Here is a 20,273-nt window from a genome sequence, read left to right as displayed (position 1 = left end):
CTGCTAGCCTTTGACCCTATGCCCATATACCTGCATCAACTGTAATCACATCTCTATATGTCACTAGATGTGACCTTCATGGTAAAAACATTACAGGGTACCTCCAACACTAAGAGATCCAGTGATCCAATACTGTTATCTTTGAAGCAAGAAACAATAACTAAAAGACAAAGGGGGACTGACTAATAACTATACATTCTATCTGCTTTTATGAATATATTTATGCTTCTAAGAAAATAAATAAGCTTTTTAGTATTGCCAAAATTGGATAAAATTAGAAGTTAACTATTGCAGTAAATTACTAAATACACAGCAGCAGTAAAATTAGACTTTTTATTTATTAACAATTTAACAAATATATTCTCAATTATTTAAATATAGGAAAGTTCAATTTTCCACCTTTGTTGCACAGAATCTAATTTAAAAATATGTTGATTTTCCTTCCAGTCTTAAATAGGCCTCCAATATGTATACCAGGTTAAAATTTTACACTGCCATTGTTCTATGTTATTTTATCCACGTTGATATTGAAATATGTTTTCAAAACATCAGATAGATATTTGAATTACATCTTATTTTACTCAATCTTATTTACTTTTACTAATTTCATATCCATAAATATTACCTGCACTTTAAAAAGAATGGTTTCTGAGCAAGACCAAAGATACTCACATTGTCTATGATATTAAAGACTGTATAGGCTGCTCCTCTTGCATTAGCAAATGCCTCTATGCTTGGGGCAGTCTGTCCAATACTGAACGCTCCAATCAATACAGAGAAAAAGACCTGAAAGAAATGTTTATGGTGACATATGTCAGGTCCCATTTAAGCAGAGAATTATGTTTATTTATTTACGTTAGGTAACTTTGGGTCAGAGGTTCTGTGCCTGTTATGGAAGTTTAAGTAATCTAGAATTAAAGGAAAAATGAAAGGTTCTCTCTTAAACAGAGAATAAGATTAAGAAAAGGACTTCTTAAGAGCCAGCTGTATTCCTGCATGATGTGAATGCTGCAAACAACCTCATGAGGATGGAAAAGATGACTGAGAATGAAACCTGCAAATTCTATGAAAAAAAATGTATAATTACACTTGATGTCTCAGGATTTATTGTACTAATACATTCTTTGACAAAAGATATTCCAAAGATAATTCATTTTTATTTGAACACATGCATTAAACAAAAAACAAAACAAAACAAACAGAAAGAACAAACAAACAAAAAAAAAAAACAACCACCTGTTAACTGAAGCATTTACTTAGGACATTTTAAATTTCCTACATCTTGACAAAATAATAGATTCAGAAACCTTTTATAAATTATTTTAAGTTTTGGGGAAAGGTTCCATCAAACATTGAAATATTTCTATGGAGATTTTGATGGACATTTTTGATCAATTTTTTACATTTGCTCAAGAAGATTTAACAGTTGTGTGAAATTAGCTGCAAGTCCTTCTATTATACATACCTTTTACAAAACTGCTTTCTTCTTTATCAGATCTGTCAGTAATACATCACAAAAATGCTAATTCCAGTTTTAATCCCAGCCTCTACCACTTTTGTTTATATTTAACATTATGATGATCTGCTATACTTTTTTACTGAACAAATATATGGTAAAAGTGCAGCCCGTAGGATCTGCTCTTTTTAACTATACCACTTTTCATTCATATTACTTATTATATTGCAGTGCTATTTTCCAAGTGTTGTAACCTCTTATACCCTTGGATGCCCTCATGATACAGTGCAAGACTTGCAACACACACTCTAATTCATGTTATATAAACTCCAGTTTGATGAGTTGCAAAATAGATAACATTTAATTGCAAAGACTTTGAACGGAAAAGAGTTACATACAAGGGCATGAGTAATTGTCTGAACCTGTCTAAGGTGTTCTGTATGCCTGCCTGCCCTTAAAAAAAAAAACAGGCCTCATACTGCAAAAGTTCAAAAAAGCCAGTATCACACATCAGAGACAATTTTTGCAAATCTGAGGGATTCATAAATAAAGAAAAATCAGGTAGCTTTAAAGAGATGTAAAAATACATATATGGTATCCTGACTGGTTTCATCATGGTTAAAGAAATATATTTTTACCATATTTTTTTGACATCTCATGTGAAAGTAGGATGGTTGACATATCAAGAGAAGAATTTAAGTTATGATGTATAAGCTACACTTTTCTTCCTCTGGTTAGGTAGTGACATATTTTCTAGTCACAAGTATATTTTCCTTCCCCTTGCTTTTTAAAAATATTGAAAAGAGATTCCTGGGTTGTATGGAGCAAAATACAAGAAAAGGATTGGTAAACTGATCTATTTAGAACACATAACTTTTTTTTTTTTTAAAGTTTATTTCATTCTGCATCCTGAAAATATATTCAGTCCTGCAAATCTGAAAATAAATATCAGCTAGGAAGGGTACTGTACTTCAAGTTTTGACTGAACTTCTTCTATATCAGTATGAACTTATGGAAGTCATAAAAGATGTAGAAACAGATGAAAATAATCTACATTTTATTTGGCTTGATGTAGATTTTGAAAAACTATAGCAAAAAAAACATGTAGACATTTTTGATAATAAACTTTTTTGTTAAAAAGAAAAGAAGCTATTTTGCCAATTTGGCACACCATCCTGAATGAACCTAAGTAAGTTCAGAAAATACACTTCAGAGTATTATTTTTCAATATGATTGGGAGGTTACTGATAAATACTTACAGTGAGAACCTTGCCAATGGTGTAATCATCACTTAAGACCAAGGTAGTTCCATACCAGAAGGCCAGTGCATATGATGCATATATCAGTAAGAAAGCAGCACCCATAGAAATATTAGCTGTAATAGCCTTTTTTATTCCAATGCGTTTAGCATCTTCTAAATTTTTTTGATACCTGAAGAAAGGCAGAAGTTCAAGATACACTTAGATTTGTACCATGGCACACAGCACCAAAAACTATGGATGAACTAGTAAAAGAACATTACTTAGGTACTGCAAGATAATACAATATATAAACCTAAGAACATACAAAGGTAGGCCTGATTGTAAGGCATAGAGATAACTTAAGGTAATTTCCAAAAATGCCAACACCAGTTGAGCTGGCAGACAGAAAACAAAACAAACAAAAAAAAACCACAGTGTATCGTAATTCAGGAAAAGGCATACGAGTTCCTTAAAATAACCTGAGGTTGAGTGAACTTTGACTGTGAACCATTCGTGACAAGTTTTGAGATTATCTTTGTTAGCTTAAGATAAAAGACCAAGATATATCACAATAATTATGTTTTACAATATAGCGAAAAAAAAAATATTGTTTAGCAGAACTCTCACAACTACTGAGTAATCAGATAACCAAAGATATCGTCATCTCTTCTCACAGCACAGCCTTTTCTGTCGAAAACTGCCACTTACTATTTGAAGTGGCAGTTTATGCACTTTCCAGAGTGGAGATGATATATCAACCTAAGTTGTCAATTTCTTAAAAAAAACAAAACACCCTAATTGCTATTTAACACATAATGGATCTTGTAAAAGTTAGTAACAGCCAATTTCCAGCCCCATTACCTAGAAATGTAACAAGCACAACGCGTACCTATTTGGGCAGACTTTCAGCAGTGAAGATGCAAGAAAATTTGAAACCATCTGAAGTGAGTACTTTAGAATCAGCTGATGAAAGCAAGAGTTGCTCTTACCTTTTAATTTCTTTTTCTTGTCCTCCAAAAGCTATTACAGTACGGATTGCGCCCAGAACTTCCTCTGCAACAGCTCCTGCTTTTGCATATGCAGCTTGCTCTTTGTCAGTGAATGCAGAGAGAACCTAACGCAGGATCAAATATTTGGACTTGAGAAAAACAGAATGAACTCAAGCACTTTATGATAAAAGCCATTGTGACTTTCTTACAACATGAAGACTTTTGGCTCTATTATGTATAGGTGCAGGAGTGTTTGATATTGAAATTCTTAATTATACAAAGTATTCAATCAAATAATTTAACATTACCCATTCTCAACATCTATGGGCTGAATTTTGCACTCTGCTTTCACCCAAGTGCAGGAGATTAGATGAACACTTACACTGAGCTGGTGGGCTCTCCTAAGGCCACCTCCTCTTCTCTGGCTGCCTTAACCAGAGGGCTCAAGACTTACATTAATTGGCCACAGTCTGTGAACACTCTCAGCTAGTACGTGGCACGTGCCTTTCTGCTCCTACCTCTTCCCTAACACAATCACACCAAGACAGAAAAAGCTTATATAATCTTTGAAATGTAAGAGAAGTAAAATACTATAAAAACTGAAGGCTTCCAAACTGCAAATGTAAGACACTCTGATCCCATTGTACTTCTCTCATGTAAATCTGCCTAAAATTTCTTACCAAAGCTGCCAACTACTTTGAAAAGCAAATGTGTCTGAGACCAAAGCTTGGTCTAATTTCTTTGATTATTTTTCAGGAGGTGCAATTATTTCTTTCATCAGAATTGAATGTGAATGAAGTTTTAAACAGTTACAGACATACATTTTGCTGGTATATATCGTATCCTTTTCCACATAAAATATGCTATATTGACATAAACAGCTTCAAATTAAAGGAAGTCTGCCTAATCCACTGGAATTATAAAATTGTAACTACTCGAGGGCATTTATATACAGTGAACCTAACAGCTTATGTACATAGATAGATGTTCTCTAAAGCCATCATAATTTCCTAAGCAATGCATTTCAACTGTAAGAATTGCAGGTTTGTAGATTCATTTCATTATCTTTCCTTTATATAAAACCTGACATTGAATGCATAGTGGCCTACCTTTGCCCAGAGGGCTGCTGAAAGTCCTAGGACAGGACTAACTGCAAGTATTACAAGGGTTAATTTCCATCCTCTTATGAGACCAACAATAAATCCTGTCACAAATGTTGTTAAAGATTGGACAAGCAATCCAATTTTATCACCTATTCCTTCGTTAATCTTGGAGACATCACTGAAAAACAAATTACATCCAGACAGGAAGGTAAATGTAGGAAGCACAGCAAGATTTTCAGTTTTGTTATATGGGCATCTGTGTAGATAGTCTTTATTAGTCTGTAGTAGTCTGTGTAGATAGTCTTTATGTTCAATTACTTGCCAACAGTTTGCTTAAAGATAGAGTAGTATATAATATAATCACAGAAAATTTCATATTTCTTGTGAAATGTAACACTATACATCTGTTTGCTTCTGAAAAGGTTGAAATTCTGCTTGCAGTGCAAAGGTTCTCTCACTTTATCACTATGCCAAATTTTGGATCTATTTAGAAACAGTAGTATATTTGGGAGGAACAGCTAAATCCTTTCATGTAGGCAAGGAGAAAGAGAGAGCTTGTCAAGCAGTTCAAGATGTTCACACTGCTGGGGTCAGTCATCACTGTGCTCAGTTCCCAGCGTGCACAGAACTGAACCATGTCTTCTTTTCATTGGGTTAATCTCATACTGTTAGGCTTTAGTCATCCTCAGAGTTCACAAGGGAACTTATCTCAATGCTTCTCTGATAACCTTATGACAGTCCAGCATGAGAATTATCACAAATTGAGTCTCTGAGACTTTCTGTGAGATAACTTGCATGAGATTCACAATGAAGTAAATGAAATTTAAAAATAAAAAATATTGCAATCTGTACATATTTAATAAGATAAAATAACATTGCAGAAGGTATAGTGCACTTACTCAATGAGACGAGTGTTAAGTTCTCCCACATCATTTACATCAAACCATCCAATTTCCTGTCTCATAATTGCATGAAAAAATTTTTCTCTAATTTTTTTTATTTGTCGGCCTGCTGCTAGGGTCCAAAATGAAGTTTGGATATAAGCAGCAACAAGAACACCAGCTGCTATTGCAGAATAGTCATATGCATATCTGCAAGAAAAAATAAAAATAAAAATTATCTTGCTAGTCTGTCTTTAACTGTATTCCCGCTTCTGTTTCAGACCTGAATTAGAGTTTATATGTTTCTTTTAGAGTTTTCACTTCACTGTAAAACTTCCCAAGTTTTTTTCTATGAGTACTATTTAATATAACTTTACAGAAACATAATAAACTAAATGATGCTCTTGTTAGACAGGAATTACTTTTTCTTCTTGTCAGTGTATCTTTTTTCTCAGAAGTTTATTTTAGAACCATATTTTAGATACAATATCCTTTTTGCTTAAACATGTCATGTAATTTCCAAAAACATCATAGCATTTGTGTTTTAACACATTGAGGCCTAATCATATATATCTGTATGTCATATTCACAGACATATATAATACAACATGCTTGTCTACATAAATATACATGTATGCATGCATGTTATAAATACTTCCCAGTTGGGGAATACAACGTGACTATCTATACATCTATTTCAAGTAAATGCCACCAGATCCAAAATTATTTTGCTCCTTATTCTTTTCATAACTGATATTTTACTTCTAATTAAAGTCATCTCTGTGTCATAAACAGGGTGTCATGTGAAAATCAAGAAGTGTATGAACCACTGTATTTCTCAAGCTGAAACTGATTTTAAGCCACAGTTTTAAACTGTTCAAACAGAATCAAATCAGATCTGGTTTCAGTCAGAACTGGTATCAGAACCAGTTAATGGTGAACTTAAACCAGAATGAAAACAGGACTATGATAAAAATAATAATAAAAAAAAGCTTTAAAACCCTTAGGAGCTTCACTCACAAGAAGTAAGTTAAGCCACACCAATTCTTTAGAACTAGAGCATGAAACTTGGCAGGAGTAAGCTACAGAAATCTGTGTGCAAATGCTCTGCTCAAAAAAGGAGGAAAGGGCTTTATAGATTAAACTTTTCATATTTTAATCCAGCATTTTCAGTGACTGATATATTGTACAGTTTAGTCATGGACTTTGGAACTGTGATCATTATGAAATGAACTGTATCTAAACTGATTAATAAAATGGGTTAATGTCTAACTGAAGATTGATTAGTTGAATATTGACCTTGATCATCTTCAGATCCATTGAAAACCTACACAGAAACTACCCATCTAAAAACAAGGACACTGCTTCAAAACTCAGTAGTAATTACTTTAGACAATTACTTTATGATGTTATGTCACTTCAAAGAACAGTTTTATGTGTGGACTTTGTTTCATGACAAATTGTAAGAGAAGAGACTGATATCTTTACAACATTCCATGCTAAGGAAATACATTCTGTAACTTCACTGCTGAAACTTAACAGAGAATAAGTGCTCGCTGCATTATAAATTAACTGTTCTTTTTCTTTTGAGAAGTAAGTGGATTTCAGGCAAACTCTTATCTGAGTAACATACATAACCAAGTCCACATTTATGGTTGAATACACCTGAGTAAGATCTTTGTCTGTGTAAACAGTTTTTATTATTACTTTACCTGCTGGCAGGCATTCTCAGAGAAACAGGGAGTGGGTACAAACAGCTTCTTCAAACTGGTAACACACTAAATCAAGGCCCTATCCAGAAAGTTTAGAAACTTCAGAAAAGAAAACCTATTCCTATACTGTTAATTAGCCATGCATCCCTTATTCTACAATTTATTTCTGAAGAGAAATTCAGGCTGCTCTGTAAGCACTCTATATCTGTGCTCTCAGACTTAATGTCTAAAAGACAAGGTGACATGCAGGATGCTAAGAACAGACCTCCCTCACATCTCTTAGGGCCATGAGAACAGGCACTTTTCAACATTTAGATAATATTCACATTTACACTTTCTTTTGGTTAGCTTTTCTGTTTTCGTTTACTTTTTGTTCTTCTGTTCTGTTGTGACTCCTAGACAATAGCATGCTGAGGATGATAGGAGGGTTTCTATTCTTTTTGATGCAACATCACTTGAGTTCAGAGATTAAGTTTTTTTCATTACTATTGCCTTGATGACCACATCAGTATTCCTGTGATCTCAGATGTTTTTCAATACCTAATGAGGAACAAACTTCAATCTGAAGAAAAATGTTGAAGTGGTACAAGAAAATGCACATAGACTTTAGACACCCTGCATAAACCTAGTCCATGAAGAGCAGCCAGTGAAGCCCCCTAACAAAACACTTCTATTGGTAGCTGATGTTTCTCCTTATTCTCCTTTTTGTCTGTGAATCTGCAATATTACTCTCTTATGTAACAGAATCACTATTGACAGCTCTTGAATACTAGATTTAAAATTGCGTTTAATCTAACTGTATTTTTCTGTAGGCCAGGTATTTTAGCTGAACTTGATGCTTTGGCAGGAAACTAATAACTATCTGGCAATTTTAATTCTGCTTTTTATCAGTGAATCAACATAGCTCAAGAAATTGGTGGATGATAATCAATATAATTTTTCTGCATAACACGTAGTGCTTATAAATTCAGAGGAAGGGAAAGAGGAAGGAAGAAAATGCTGATGACACTGAGACACAGAGCACCCGTGAAAAGGGGGTGGAATGGATGAGAGCAAAAGATTACAGGGAAGTTGTTGGGAATGACTGGGAATGTTCAAGAATCTTCCCAGTGAATTCAATATTCTCGTATACAAATCTTTATTTACAAATGTTATTCAAGTAACCATTGTTTTTATGTTGTTTAAAGTATGCAAAATATCTGTGGGAGAAAAGTGGTTTGACAACAAAAGTGTGCCTACACTAAAAAAAAAAAAAAAGAGAGAAAATAACAGTTTCTAATTACCTTGTCATATTTTCTTCCAGCTCGCCAAGAGTTTCTTCAGAGAAATTCAATACAGGAAAGTTTCCTTAAAAAGAGTAAATACTTTTAATAGAGCAAGTTTTAACAAATTTATTTTCCTGCATGCTGTTCATCAAATTTTGAGTTGGTATGTCTCCTTTTGATTCTAGTAGATTTGAATGAGAGAAGGTGTGTAATGAGTTCAAGCTTCTTCGTATTCAAAAACAGTGATTATACTAATAGAAGGTTAGTCCTGACTCCATTGCCTACAAAACTGCATCAGTATAACTTGAGCTTAGAAAGTCTTCCTGAACATTCATTACATGCTTGGTTTGTGTTTGTTTTTTCTTTCTTTCTGAAAACAGAGTGCATTTCTATAATACCAAAACCCATTAAAAATGTACGTCTAGACATTTGCCTCACACTGGTAATTGTGGATAGCTTAATTCTTTATGAAAACATTGTCTATAAAGTAGGTGCTGGCACTAAAATTTTTCTCCCACACACCAGAAGTTAATGACAGATGTTTTAGGAAGACTATAGCTGCAGCATTTTGCAATTGCAAAAATCTGATCAATTTACTGTACTTGGAAAGCAGTAGATCACAAATTACTTGTTCTGATAAGTGCATCATGTCGATGTCTCTGTCTTGTAGGAGAATAACAAGAGCAAAAATGGATGCAGGACAGAAGATTGTCACACGGATTACTTTTCTGAATCACCATGGACATTTATTTAAATGGTTGATAACTTTTCAGAGAATATTCCAGGCAACGAGTCTGTTCACAAGCTTAACATCTAATGTTTGGTTTCAGAGGACAACCTAATCTGGTCTAAGTGTCAATCCTCCCTCTTGTATCTGCAGTGTTTGCCTGCCACTCTGCGTTTGATTTTTTACTTCTAATTTAGCAAATGAGGGGATTCAACAAATTGAGCCATGAGAAAATTAGTACTTTTATTTTTAGTAGCAAGTTTTCTGGTGGATCTACTTACTGATCTGATTCACCTTGTGAACTATAATTGTCGTATGCAAGGGAAGCAACAGGAGCTCATGCTGAGAGGAGCAGAAATTGAAAGTCAGGTTCTTTCTGTTTATCACAGCCACAGTTAAACATGATTTGTTGAATGTATATTGTAATAGATTATTTTTATCTACTAAGGCAGAAACTAAGAATAAGTAGAAGAAAATCAGAATATATCTCTATTACAGTATACACAACAGTTACTAATTTACACCACAGTATGTTAGCAAGTTGGGTTTGATGACACCAATATCTCAAGTCAAGATGCTCAAATCTCCCTGGCTGTCTTCCAAATATAAAACATTGGTCTCTCTGTATTCTTACCTGTAAAATTTGTGTTTCCAAAATTAACAAAGGTATCAGTCATATCTCCAAAAATTATCATCGCAATAGGAAGACTGCTTCCATGGGCTATTGCCAGTAGAGTGCCAAATATCATTAGTAATTTATCTGTGCGACTGGAGTATCGAAACTGTGAATGGGAAGAGAAATTCAATTTCATTGTGGTACTAGAATGTTATGTTTACAAAACCAAGAAAAAGCTATCAATTTTATACCTGGTTGTCATAAATCTATAACTTTGTCTAATTTGCAAGTAAATTTATTAAACAACTTAAATGTAGAGAAATAAATTATTCTAATATAAGCACTTTTATACTATAAACTCTCCAAACCAGAGAACTGTAGTATTTAAATTTATCAGTATCTGCGTATGGGTAAGAAAGGTCATATGAAAACAAGACAATTTGCCTTCTCAAATTTTGCAATTTAAAGTTCAAATTATATTAAATTTTAATACCTTTGTGATAATTAAGGCAATAATTAATTTTACTGCAAATTCATTATTTTACAGTTAGAAGAATTATTCCTAATGTACTACAGGCATTATCAAAACTTACTGAAATGCTAAATACCTCTTGCCATTTAACTCAATAAAGTTTATGCTCTTCTGTTAGAAAGCCATTGGATAGACTCTGCACTGTAAATACAAGTTTCACTGTTGTAAATTGCAGTGTTTTTGCAACGCAATTGTACAAGTACAAGCTGGTACAGCAAAACAGAAGAATCGGGTCATTGGCCACCACCTTGCACTGTAGTTTTATTACTATTAATTCCCATATCATTGCTGTGCATTATGCACACCAAACCTACAAAACATACAATATTTCAGTTTTACTAAAGAAAATCTAGGATTTACTTTGATTAAATATTAACAGATTACCTTTTTTAAATATATTTTTAAAAATCTATAATTTAAAGTGCTTTTTAGTTTTTAATTCTATGGCATTACCCTTTACTGCTGACACAGGTGACTGAAAAATGACTAATGGACTGATAAGTGTGATTAGAACCTGACTCAGGTAATTTAGAGGACAGGATGACACTAGTAATCTCAGGTATAATTATGCCCTTTTCATTGTGTTGAAAAAGGCAACTAAGCACATAGAAATCCTGATTTATCACAAAAATTAATCTAACATAGGTGTACTTACAGAATCACAGAATCACACAATTGTAGGGGTTGGAAGGGATCTCGAGAGATCATTGGTCCAACACCCCTGCCAAAGCAGATTCCTTAGAGCAGGAATACTTAGCATGATAACTTACGAAGGGAAGGCTTCTAAAAATCCATATCAGTAATAAAACTGTTTCTTTAAAAAAACTACATTCACAAAAAATCTGCTAGGTTGCCAAAACATATCCAATATTCTGTACTATCAATGTATTTGGTAGAGATCAGACCATATATGCAGTTCTCTATCATTATTTTAAGCATTTAAAATATTACACTTCTAAATGTGCGTGCACATAAATATATGTACACATATATATAGCTAGAATCTTACCAGTGTAAACGGGCTGACCATTTTAGGCTTTTCCTCTTTTCTCTTCTTTCCCTTCCTTAAGAGATATGATAGTTTTAGTACATTTAGAAATTGACAACATTTCAAAAAATATTAGTGCACTATGTTAATGAAGTTCAGTTAAAGTTAAAAATAATTATGAAGTTTATTTATGGGAAAGAATCATGTGTAAAATTAATATGACATTTAGGCATCCCAAAAACATCTTGGGATGTTTGTATTTAAACCTCTAGGTATATATAAATAGCATCAGCTCCCAACTGCTATAAATTCAAATCAAGCTCTTCACAGGTCTCTCATGTCAAGTGTACAACAACCCCATCAGGGACCAGTGGTTCCATTATCTCAAGCTGTGAATTGAAGCACTATATAGCTTTCAAAACAAGAAAGAGGAAGATAGCTTGTAGAATCAAATTTTCTCACGTGGGGATGGAGAATTAATAAAATATTCAAGGTACTTAAAATATTGATTTCCTGCCATACAAATAATTTTACTGTAATTTTTAGCCGATGACCTCATTGTATCCAAGATGTCTATTCTGATATAATTTATACCATATTCTGAATTTCCTTTTCAATAAAATGTAATCAATCCTGTGGACACTTAATCTTTAATAGAAAAAGAACTTTCTTCATCCTTCTGCACAAAATAAATGTGCCAATGAATGCTAATCATAAGCCGATAAAAAGCTTTCTTCTACTAGGCCACTAAAATAAAGTAAATTAAAATATGAAATTAAATAAAATACAAAATAAGATAATGTAATCTTATATGCTTCAATAAAGAACAAGTTTACAATGTCTAAGAATATTTACTGTTTGTCTTCTTGTTCTTGACCCTGGCTGGATGTAGTGTTCTCATGACTATTTCCATCTTCAATACTCTTCTGCTTCTTTTCATCTTCAGAATGCATTTTAAGTTTATTTAGGATACTTCTCTGTAAAATAATACTTGACTGAGAAATATACAACTATTAAGTCAAGGACAGTAATCTCAAAGACCCCTTGTTTGATAGAAAAAAATATACATACTTATTAAAAACAATAAAGTCATTAATGTCACTCTTTGTAAGTGAATTGTAGCAAAGGGCAAGTATAAACTTGTTGAAACAAACCCAAACATTTTGTGTTTGCTTGCAAACGTCTACATTTTGTGTTTCTACCTGTTTGATAGCCATTGGCCTTACATTTGATTTGATTTGAATGCTAAAAGTGTGATAGTTTCTGTAATTCAGCACAGATACAAAAAATAAATGAGGAAATATATATTTATTTAGAAGAATATGCACTTATTTAGAATTTTCCCAATTTTAGTTATTTGTGAATTTTATAAAATATCTCTGATTTAAAAATAAAAGCATTGACTTACTGTGCAGGTTGTTCTCAGATTGCTTCTAGTTCTCTGAAAGATTATTCAGAAATCAGCTGTATTAATATGGTTAGGACATGCAACATGATTGGACTTTGCTCTTCTTATGTAAAACGGGGATGATGAACAGCTTTTTTTTTTTTTTTTTTTTTTTTTTTTCCTGACTCTCATTGCCTCACCTACTCTGGGGTGTAAAGTGTATGCACTTTGGACTCTGCTTCCCTTCTCTATAGGGAATATTTAACAAATAAAAGGTTTAAATAAATGGTTGTTTCCTTTTCGTCTGTGAAAATAGATCTGAATAGTCACTTTTTTTTTCCACTAGGAAAAGTTCTCTGCCTAATTATGCCCCTTTAAGCCTCCCTGGAATCCCTCCTTACCTTTTCAAAGAGGGTGCTGAATGCTCCAGGTAACAGTAACAATTAAGGACAAATCCATTCTCGAGCACCTACTGAGAATGAAACCAAGTAATACAAAATACTCTTTTGTTTCTTTCCACTTCTTCTAATTCTAATCCAGAAGATAACAACCCATGTATCCTGGAAGAAAATCAGGAGTTTACCATAGTCACAGAATCCCAGAGTGGTTGAGGTGGGAAGGGACCTCTGGAGGTCATCTGGTCCAACCCACTGCTCAAGCAGGGACACCTGGAACAGGTTGCCCAGGACCATGTCCAGGTGGCTGTGGAGATCTCTGGAGACAGAGACCCCAGAGCCACTGGGCAACCTGTGCCTCAATCACCTGCACAGTAAAGAAGTACTTCATGGTGCTGAGAGAGAACCTCCTGTGTTTCAGTTCGTGTCCATTGACTCCTGTCCTGGCACTGGGCATCCCTGAAAACAGCCTGGCTCTCTCTTTTTTGCATTCTCTCCCTTCAGGTATTTTTACATGTCGATAGGATACCCCCTGAAGTGATCTAAGACTCTTGACAATATATATGTCTTGTTAGTGAGTTAGGATAGTGTGCATCCTTTCTTGTTTAATTGCAGAACAGCAAGATGAGTTAGAGACTCAGTTTAGAAATGGTTTTGAAATAGCAATGGTCAGCAGAAATTTACTTAGGTAATATCTTTCTGATTTTTTAATGCATGTTCATATTCAAAACTGTTTGAAATGGACCATTTATAGTACTGGGAAATGTTTATCAGTGAGGTGTTTACCAGTGTCTGCAGGCACTACTTCACTATTTCACTGAAAATGATAACAAACATTTAAAAGAAATGTTAAACTTTTAAAATATATTAATTGCATTTCTTAAATACTATTGTTTCATTGTATATAGCAAAATAGACATGTTCAACACATGTTCATCCATGTGTGAAATTTATGAAAAGTCAAATAAAAATTCCTGTCCTAGAAAACAAGTAAATTTATAAGAATTTCTTATCATTTGCTTGAACAAAACTTACTTAATCTGCTAACAAAATTTTTGTTACTTTTAGTCATTTATAACCATAACCTCAAAATTTTGAATAAACTGAGTACTTTTATAATGTTTTGTAATACAAAGAGTCTTATCAGATTGGGGATTTCTTCAGAAAAAAATATAAAAACATACATATATCAATAAAAATATACGTATCAATAAAAATATATATTGCAAAGGTTTACTCAATCTTCTCTTTAATAAGGCAGTAACCAATTTCCATTTACCTGACATAGATTTACAACTCCCTGATTATTTTCACAAATCTTTCTTTAGAATTTTGAGCATAAGAACTTTTGGGGTTTTTGAAAGATGACCATCAGGTCCTTTGAAATATTCTGTGGAGGCCATAACCGTGAAGCATGAGGCACAATTTATTCCCTTCTCCTGCTTAATAAAATTGTAGGGTTTGAATCATCTCTCTTGGTCACACCACTGCAATGACAGATCATATTGTAACAATAAACTATAATAAGCCTTAAATCTTTCTCTAAGTCACTGTTTTCCCAGACCATTTACCAGTCTTGTAAGTAGAGCCTCTGTTCTTCACAAAAGTGTTAAAGTTGTATTTTACATGATTACAACAATTTTGGGACTGCAGTTAGTTGGGGAATACAGATCATTCTGTATTGTAATTCACTATTAATTATTCCAGACTATTTCCATGAATATAGTTACCTAAATTTACTTATCTAAGTCCCTTCTGTATATTAAAATATCTAATATTTTATGAATAAAGTGATCATCAATATTCTTCTGGAACAGCAAAAACTATATATTTGAAAATAGGGGGGTCTCTTGTTCTTTGCTGAAATTTCAACTACTTATGCTTCCAGAAAATAACTTGTTTTGAGAGAATCTCATCTCACAGATCATACATTGGTACCATGTGTTTTTGTTATTGTTGTTTGTTTTGTTTTTATCTGATGATGGCCAGCAAATGGAATGACCAATTAACATACGATATTGGAGTAAATGACAGACACAGAAACTTTAATCTGAATTTGACATGAGAGTCAAAACATTGTGACATGATGACATAACACCTTCAAAGACTTTTTAACAATATCAAGAAAAACTAACTTTTTAAATGTTTTTCAATAAAAATAGCAAACAAGAAAGTAACCTGAAAGAAGTAATTCAAAGCATTTATGCATTATAATCAGAGAAAGGACACACATTACTTTTTCTTTTATTTCCCTTAAAAATTGAGAGTTGGATTTTCCAATAAGCTCCAGGTAAGTGAAATGTTGGAGAGGGCCCCAGGAATTCTGTAATGATTCTAGGATATTCAGCCCTGGAATAAGTTAGAAAAACTGTCAACAAGCTCTGATTTATGGTACTCAGGAAATTCGTGTTCCATTTTAACAGCCTTTCTCCCGTTAATCAGTGCTGGAGAAGACTACTACTTCGTACAGGAACTGTAGAGGAATTTTGCCAACTTGGCCACTGTTCTATCAACCAGCTTTGTTCTGTATGAAGACAATTATCACACAGTCGGGAAATGACAATTTTATGCTCCCTGAACTGTTTCACATACTCAGCCACAAGACACTTCCTATGGCAATAGCTTGACATCTTATTTGTCGTGGAATAACCATGAGGCCACATTAAATTACTGTAAGAATCAACCTTCTAGTTTTGTTTAAAATGCTCTGAAAAGTATGTTTTAATGTTATTACAAAGCTCCACTTTTATTGTCTGGTTTATCTAATAAGAGAAACTGCCATGAACTAAAGTAATGCCATGAACTTCCTATTAGTAATGTGCCAGTTTTCAGCTTTACAAACTCAGTCTTGTTTCTGAAAACTTCAATTCTATTTGGCTTATATTTAATCAACAAGATAAAACTTACATAAGTCTGCAACTTTGAGAGAGATTTCCTACATATGGAAAACAACTTTCTTGGTGCCTATTTATCACTGAAGTTATTAAATATGACTTGATGATACATTAATGTGTTAGGATACAATATTTTTCATAATAATTGTTTTCAATATAGTCTCATTTAAAATGGGAGTCTTCCTAGTTTTGTAACATGAGAAAAATATATTTAATTAAAGTTATATTTATGTTAGTCTAAGTTTCAGTAAGATTTCATAGAGTATTTAAAGCAGGATTAAAAAGTTACGTCTTTGTAGAACACAAGAAGAGATATTTTTTCACCCTCAGCACATCTGGAAGAGCAAGTGACTTTAATATGGAAAAACAAGATGTATAACTCAAAGAAATGACACCTAGTACAGAACGTTAATGTAGGCATTTAAGAGTGTTTAGGACTTTGCTTCACAGGTTAATGTTTTTAATATGCTATATGAAAAATGATGGAAAAACAATAATAAAAGGTACTTTTTGTGCAGGTGGAAAACATTTTTTCCCTGATGAAGTTGAATTAAATAGATACTATTACAGATACACCACCCCCCCCCTTTTTTTTTTTTCCATATTTTTTCCCGTCAATGATACACCAGGTAACATTCTAACAGTACTATCAATCAAGGACTTTAACTGAACTTTTATCTCTCCCTTACTGAACCACTTTGATTGGATGTCTTCTCCAACGCACAAAGGGCTGAATACACACAACGTAAAAGTGTATAACAGTTATTGATTTGTTACTACATACAAAAGACAACTCAAATTAATGAACTACTAAACCAAGTGTTAGTATGATCAATGTCATGAATAAGAAACAGAAAAAGTCTTTGCTGGCCAAGAAGTGGTTGGTGAGATGGGGTAGGGCTAGTTCCCGCTGCCCCAGAACAGATCCTGAAGCTTTCTCCTTCAGATTTTATTCCTTTTTGTGATGATGTTTTCCCTCTTGAATCCTTGAATTGCTGCCTATCTCCATCTCAACAACCTTACCTTTATCTGTGATTTTGTCTTTCTTTTCTTGAAGAATTCCCCTCTGTTATTTTTTTTGCAGCTCTATCTCAGAATTTGCAGTTTCCTCAGACGTCTGAGAGATGGTTATGCAGCTGTGCCTTGGATCACAGATAGCTGAACACCTGTGGAAGAGAAACAGGAGGTTACAAAATCAAGTCATTACATATAAAATATATAATAGTACTAATATTATGTCCTATACAGAACCCACAGCTATTCATATTGACTTACTCCCTTCTACAATACTACCTAAAATTGCATTTAATGAATATTGCATTCTATTCCATACAATTTGTGAAATGTTTGGATTTGCACAGGAAATTATGAGAATAACATAACAGCTAACCCTGTTGTTTGGCTTCTCCCTGTGAGCACAGAATTCCAAGGTTTTATTTACTCGTCTGTTCTATAATTACAGTTCATCATGCACCTCACAAAAATGAGGAGCAAAAGAGACCTCAGGATACCTTCCTTTCCATCCTCCTTCCTCCAGGTCAGATCAACTATTCCAACTGTCATTCTTGACAGACACTTCGATTCTGTCACTCTATTGGTAGTTTCTAAAAACAAACATGAACACTTTTCAAAAACATCTAACATCTGAAGAGTTAGAAAGTTTTTGTGATGTCTAACCTAAATTTCTATTGATATATGTTAGACTTGTTACCCTTCTCCTAACCACAGCAAATATGAAGAACAATTTAGTCCATTCTGCTTCATAGTACCTTTAAAATGTTAATACTGCTTTCATAAGTGTTGTCTGTCCACTCTAGACAGCAAACAAACAAACATCCATTTCCTATAACTCTTCCTATATCTCTTGATATATCCTCTCCCTATATTTCTTGATAGTTTTTTTTATTGCTTTTTGACATCGCTGTCCTCTGGACTCAAACTCTTTCATAGATTTTTTTTGAGGAAAGGTGCCCCAATTGGGAGACTTCCTTATTTCTTGCAAGTTTTCATTAAACACCTATCAAAATTATGAGGAGGCTTTCTTTGCATTAGGAGCAATGGCTCAGGCTTGTATTCACATCAGAAAGGTGTGTTTTTGTTGTTGCTGTTGCTGTTTTTCACAGATATTCCCCTCCTACGAACTTTCATCACAGTTTCTTTCTTCATTTCTCCAGGAGTAAAAGTTGTAAACAGAAAAATCTTTATTTCAAATACAGGGAAATATTTTTAATTTCTATAACTAACTTGACTTTGTGCTACAAAGCAGTTTCTTATTTTACTTAATCTTGCACATTGAATTTTGTTACTGTACTGAAATGACTAAAAATAATTGCTTCATTCAGTTAGTCTCATGAGGGATGAATTAAGGCACTACGACCATGTTCTGCATATCAGTCTTTGATCAGACTCAGATTGCCTTGTCCCTTTCTACTGCATACAGTGAAGCAAATGAACTTATACTGTAAGAAAAATGTGGTCCTATAGGCAATTGCATTCAGTTATACCAGATACACACTGGTTCACAATCTCCAAATCTTCTAAAAAGCCGTACCCATAGACACTAGGGTTAATGCTTCCTGTTACCAACTACTACTGCTTCCAGAGTCATACTGCCAAGTGCCACAGTTCTTTACCCTTTGCATGCCATGACAGTCACACAACCCTGACAATGATTCGGGTAGATTCTTCGGGAAGATGCCAATTATGATATCAAGATGTGTCTGCATGTGATCACTTTGCAGTAAATAGTGCTAAATTATTAACCATAATGGTGCTAAATTATTAACACTGATGAATTAACTCATCAGATCTTCATCATATTTAAGTATATAATATTTCTGTATATGATATAAGAAGAATATAATGTATATAATATATAAGAATATAATTTATTTCTTATATAGATAATATATAAGAATATAATGTATTTCTTATATAATATAAGATTTCTGTATATTGTGACCAGATACATTCTGGCTACAATTACTGAGGAGGCAATTATCCGTAGTCATTCTATTGACCCAAACTAGATGCTTCACTGTCCAGTTAATTTATCTGCATCTTATCTCAGCTTCCCATTTTTCTCATTCCATAAGGGTTCATTAATCTTAATTGCCATGAATTCATTTCCTAAAGTCCTATCAGATAGCTAATTAGAACTCCTTATTTTTCCTCCTCTCAGGCATAAGCTCCTGGTTTGCTTGCAGCTTTAAGCCATCTTTAGTACAGGAGTCATCAACGGCTGATGCTGGTGGCAGAGAGAATTGAAAAAGGGGGTCAGGAAGAAGCAAGCATATTGACATTGATCCTAAAGAAGATATATTTATCTAATTTTACTCACTACAACTGCTAGACTCCCTGCAGACTGGTTGTTTACCAGGTATCTTTTTAATTTTCTGCTTCTATTTCCTATACAATATTATATAATAGATAATATTTCTTATGCATAAGGAAACATATTTCATGGAGAATGGCTCATCTTTGATGCTGAAAAATGTTTTCTTCACAGAGACACAAAAATGCCCAAGACTCATAACTTACTCTGGTTTCTACTCTGCTTGAATTATGATAAATCTATTCCCATACTACAGAAAGATCATCTCTTTTGTAAGCCACAGTTCTTCAAGTCATTTGTGAGCACTATTCAGGTTTCCTCATTATTGGCCAAACATCACACGGACAGGGCAGCTGCATAGCATCTAGATGTCAGTTTTTGATAGCTGATCTGGTTTATGCTATATGTTTCATATGTTTTAGATGACAGAAAAGTTGTCTCCCCAAGACAGTAAATATTAATTCACCCTCTCCTAGTTAAAAAATAAAATGAATGGCAGTCCTAGAAAAACTCCTAAAAATCATTTCTTAACTCTGTCTTGTCTTCACAGCAACTACCTCAGGTGTTTATTAAGCAGCCACCTTAGGGTACTACATATAGTGGTTAATGTAATTTCATTAATACCTATATGACATTAACATTATTATTTTACTTAAACATTTCCTAAACTGTTTTCTTACCTATTAAAAATACCATTTTCATGTGTTTTTCTGTTTTTTGTTTTTTTTTTTTTCCAGTTGAAATTCACTCCAG

At 33.5% G+C, this 20,273-nt stretch overlaps 1 protein-coding gene across 8 annotated transcripts in view; it reads right to left on the bottom strand.

The window, feature by feature from the left end:
• Positions 1-20,273, bottom strand: part of ABCB1 (ATP binding cassette subfamily B member 1) — a 54,997-nt gene that overhangs the window by 22,988 nt on the left and 11,736 nt on the right. For 3 of the 8 annotated variants that reach the window (XM_083826012.1, XM_083826018.1, XM_083826011.1), the window contains exons 2-13: positions 17,210-17,352; positions 13,299-13,369; positions 12,919-12,951; positions 12,366-12,487; positions 11,532-11,586; positions 10,009-10,156; positions 8,666-8,729; positions 5,689-5,880; positions 4,796-4,967; positions 3,687-3,811; positions 2,716-2,887; positions 673-786 (exon numbers count right to left, since the gene is read on the bottom strand). In XM_083826012.1, coding sequence (XP_083682138.1) covers positions 673-786; positions 2,716-2,887; positions 3,687-3,811; positions 4,796-4,967; positions 5,689-5,880; positions 8,666-8,729; positions 10,009-10,156; positions 11,532-11,586; positions 12,366-12,463 — 1,140 coding nt within the window. In that variant the 5' untranslated portion in view covers positions 12,464-12,487; positions 12,919-12,951; positions 13,299-13,369; positions 17,210-17,352. The remainder of the gene's footprint in view (positions 1-672; positions 787-2,715; positions 2,888-3,686; positions 3,812-4,795; positions 4,968-5,688; positions 5,881-8,665; positions 8,730-10,008; positions 10,157-11,531; positions 11,587-12,365; positions 12,488-12,918; positions 12,952-13,298; positions 13,370-17,209; positions 17,353-20,273) is intronic. The other 5 variants (XM_083826014.1, XM_083826013.1, XM_083826017.1 and 2 more) reach the window with 5 other exon arrangements.

This window comes from Anser anser (genome assembly GCF_964211835.1).
Source record: "Anser anser genome assembly, chromosome: 2".
Taxonomy (NCBI): Eukaryota; Metazoa; Chordata; class Aves; order Anseriformes; family Anatidae; genus Anser; species Anser anser.
The sequence above is the reverse complement of the archived record's forward strand: the minus strand, read 5'-3'. Positions and strand labels throughout refer to the sequence as shown.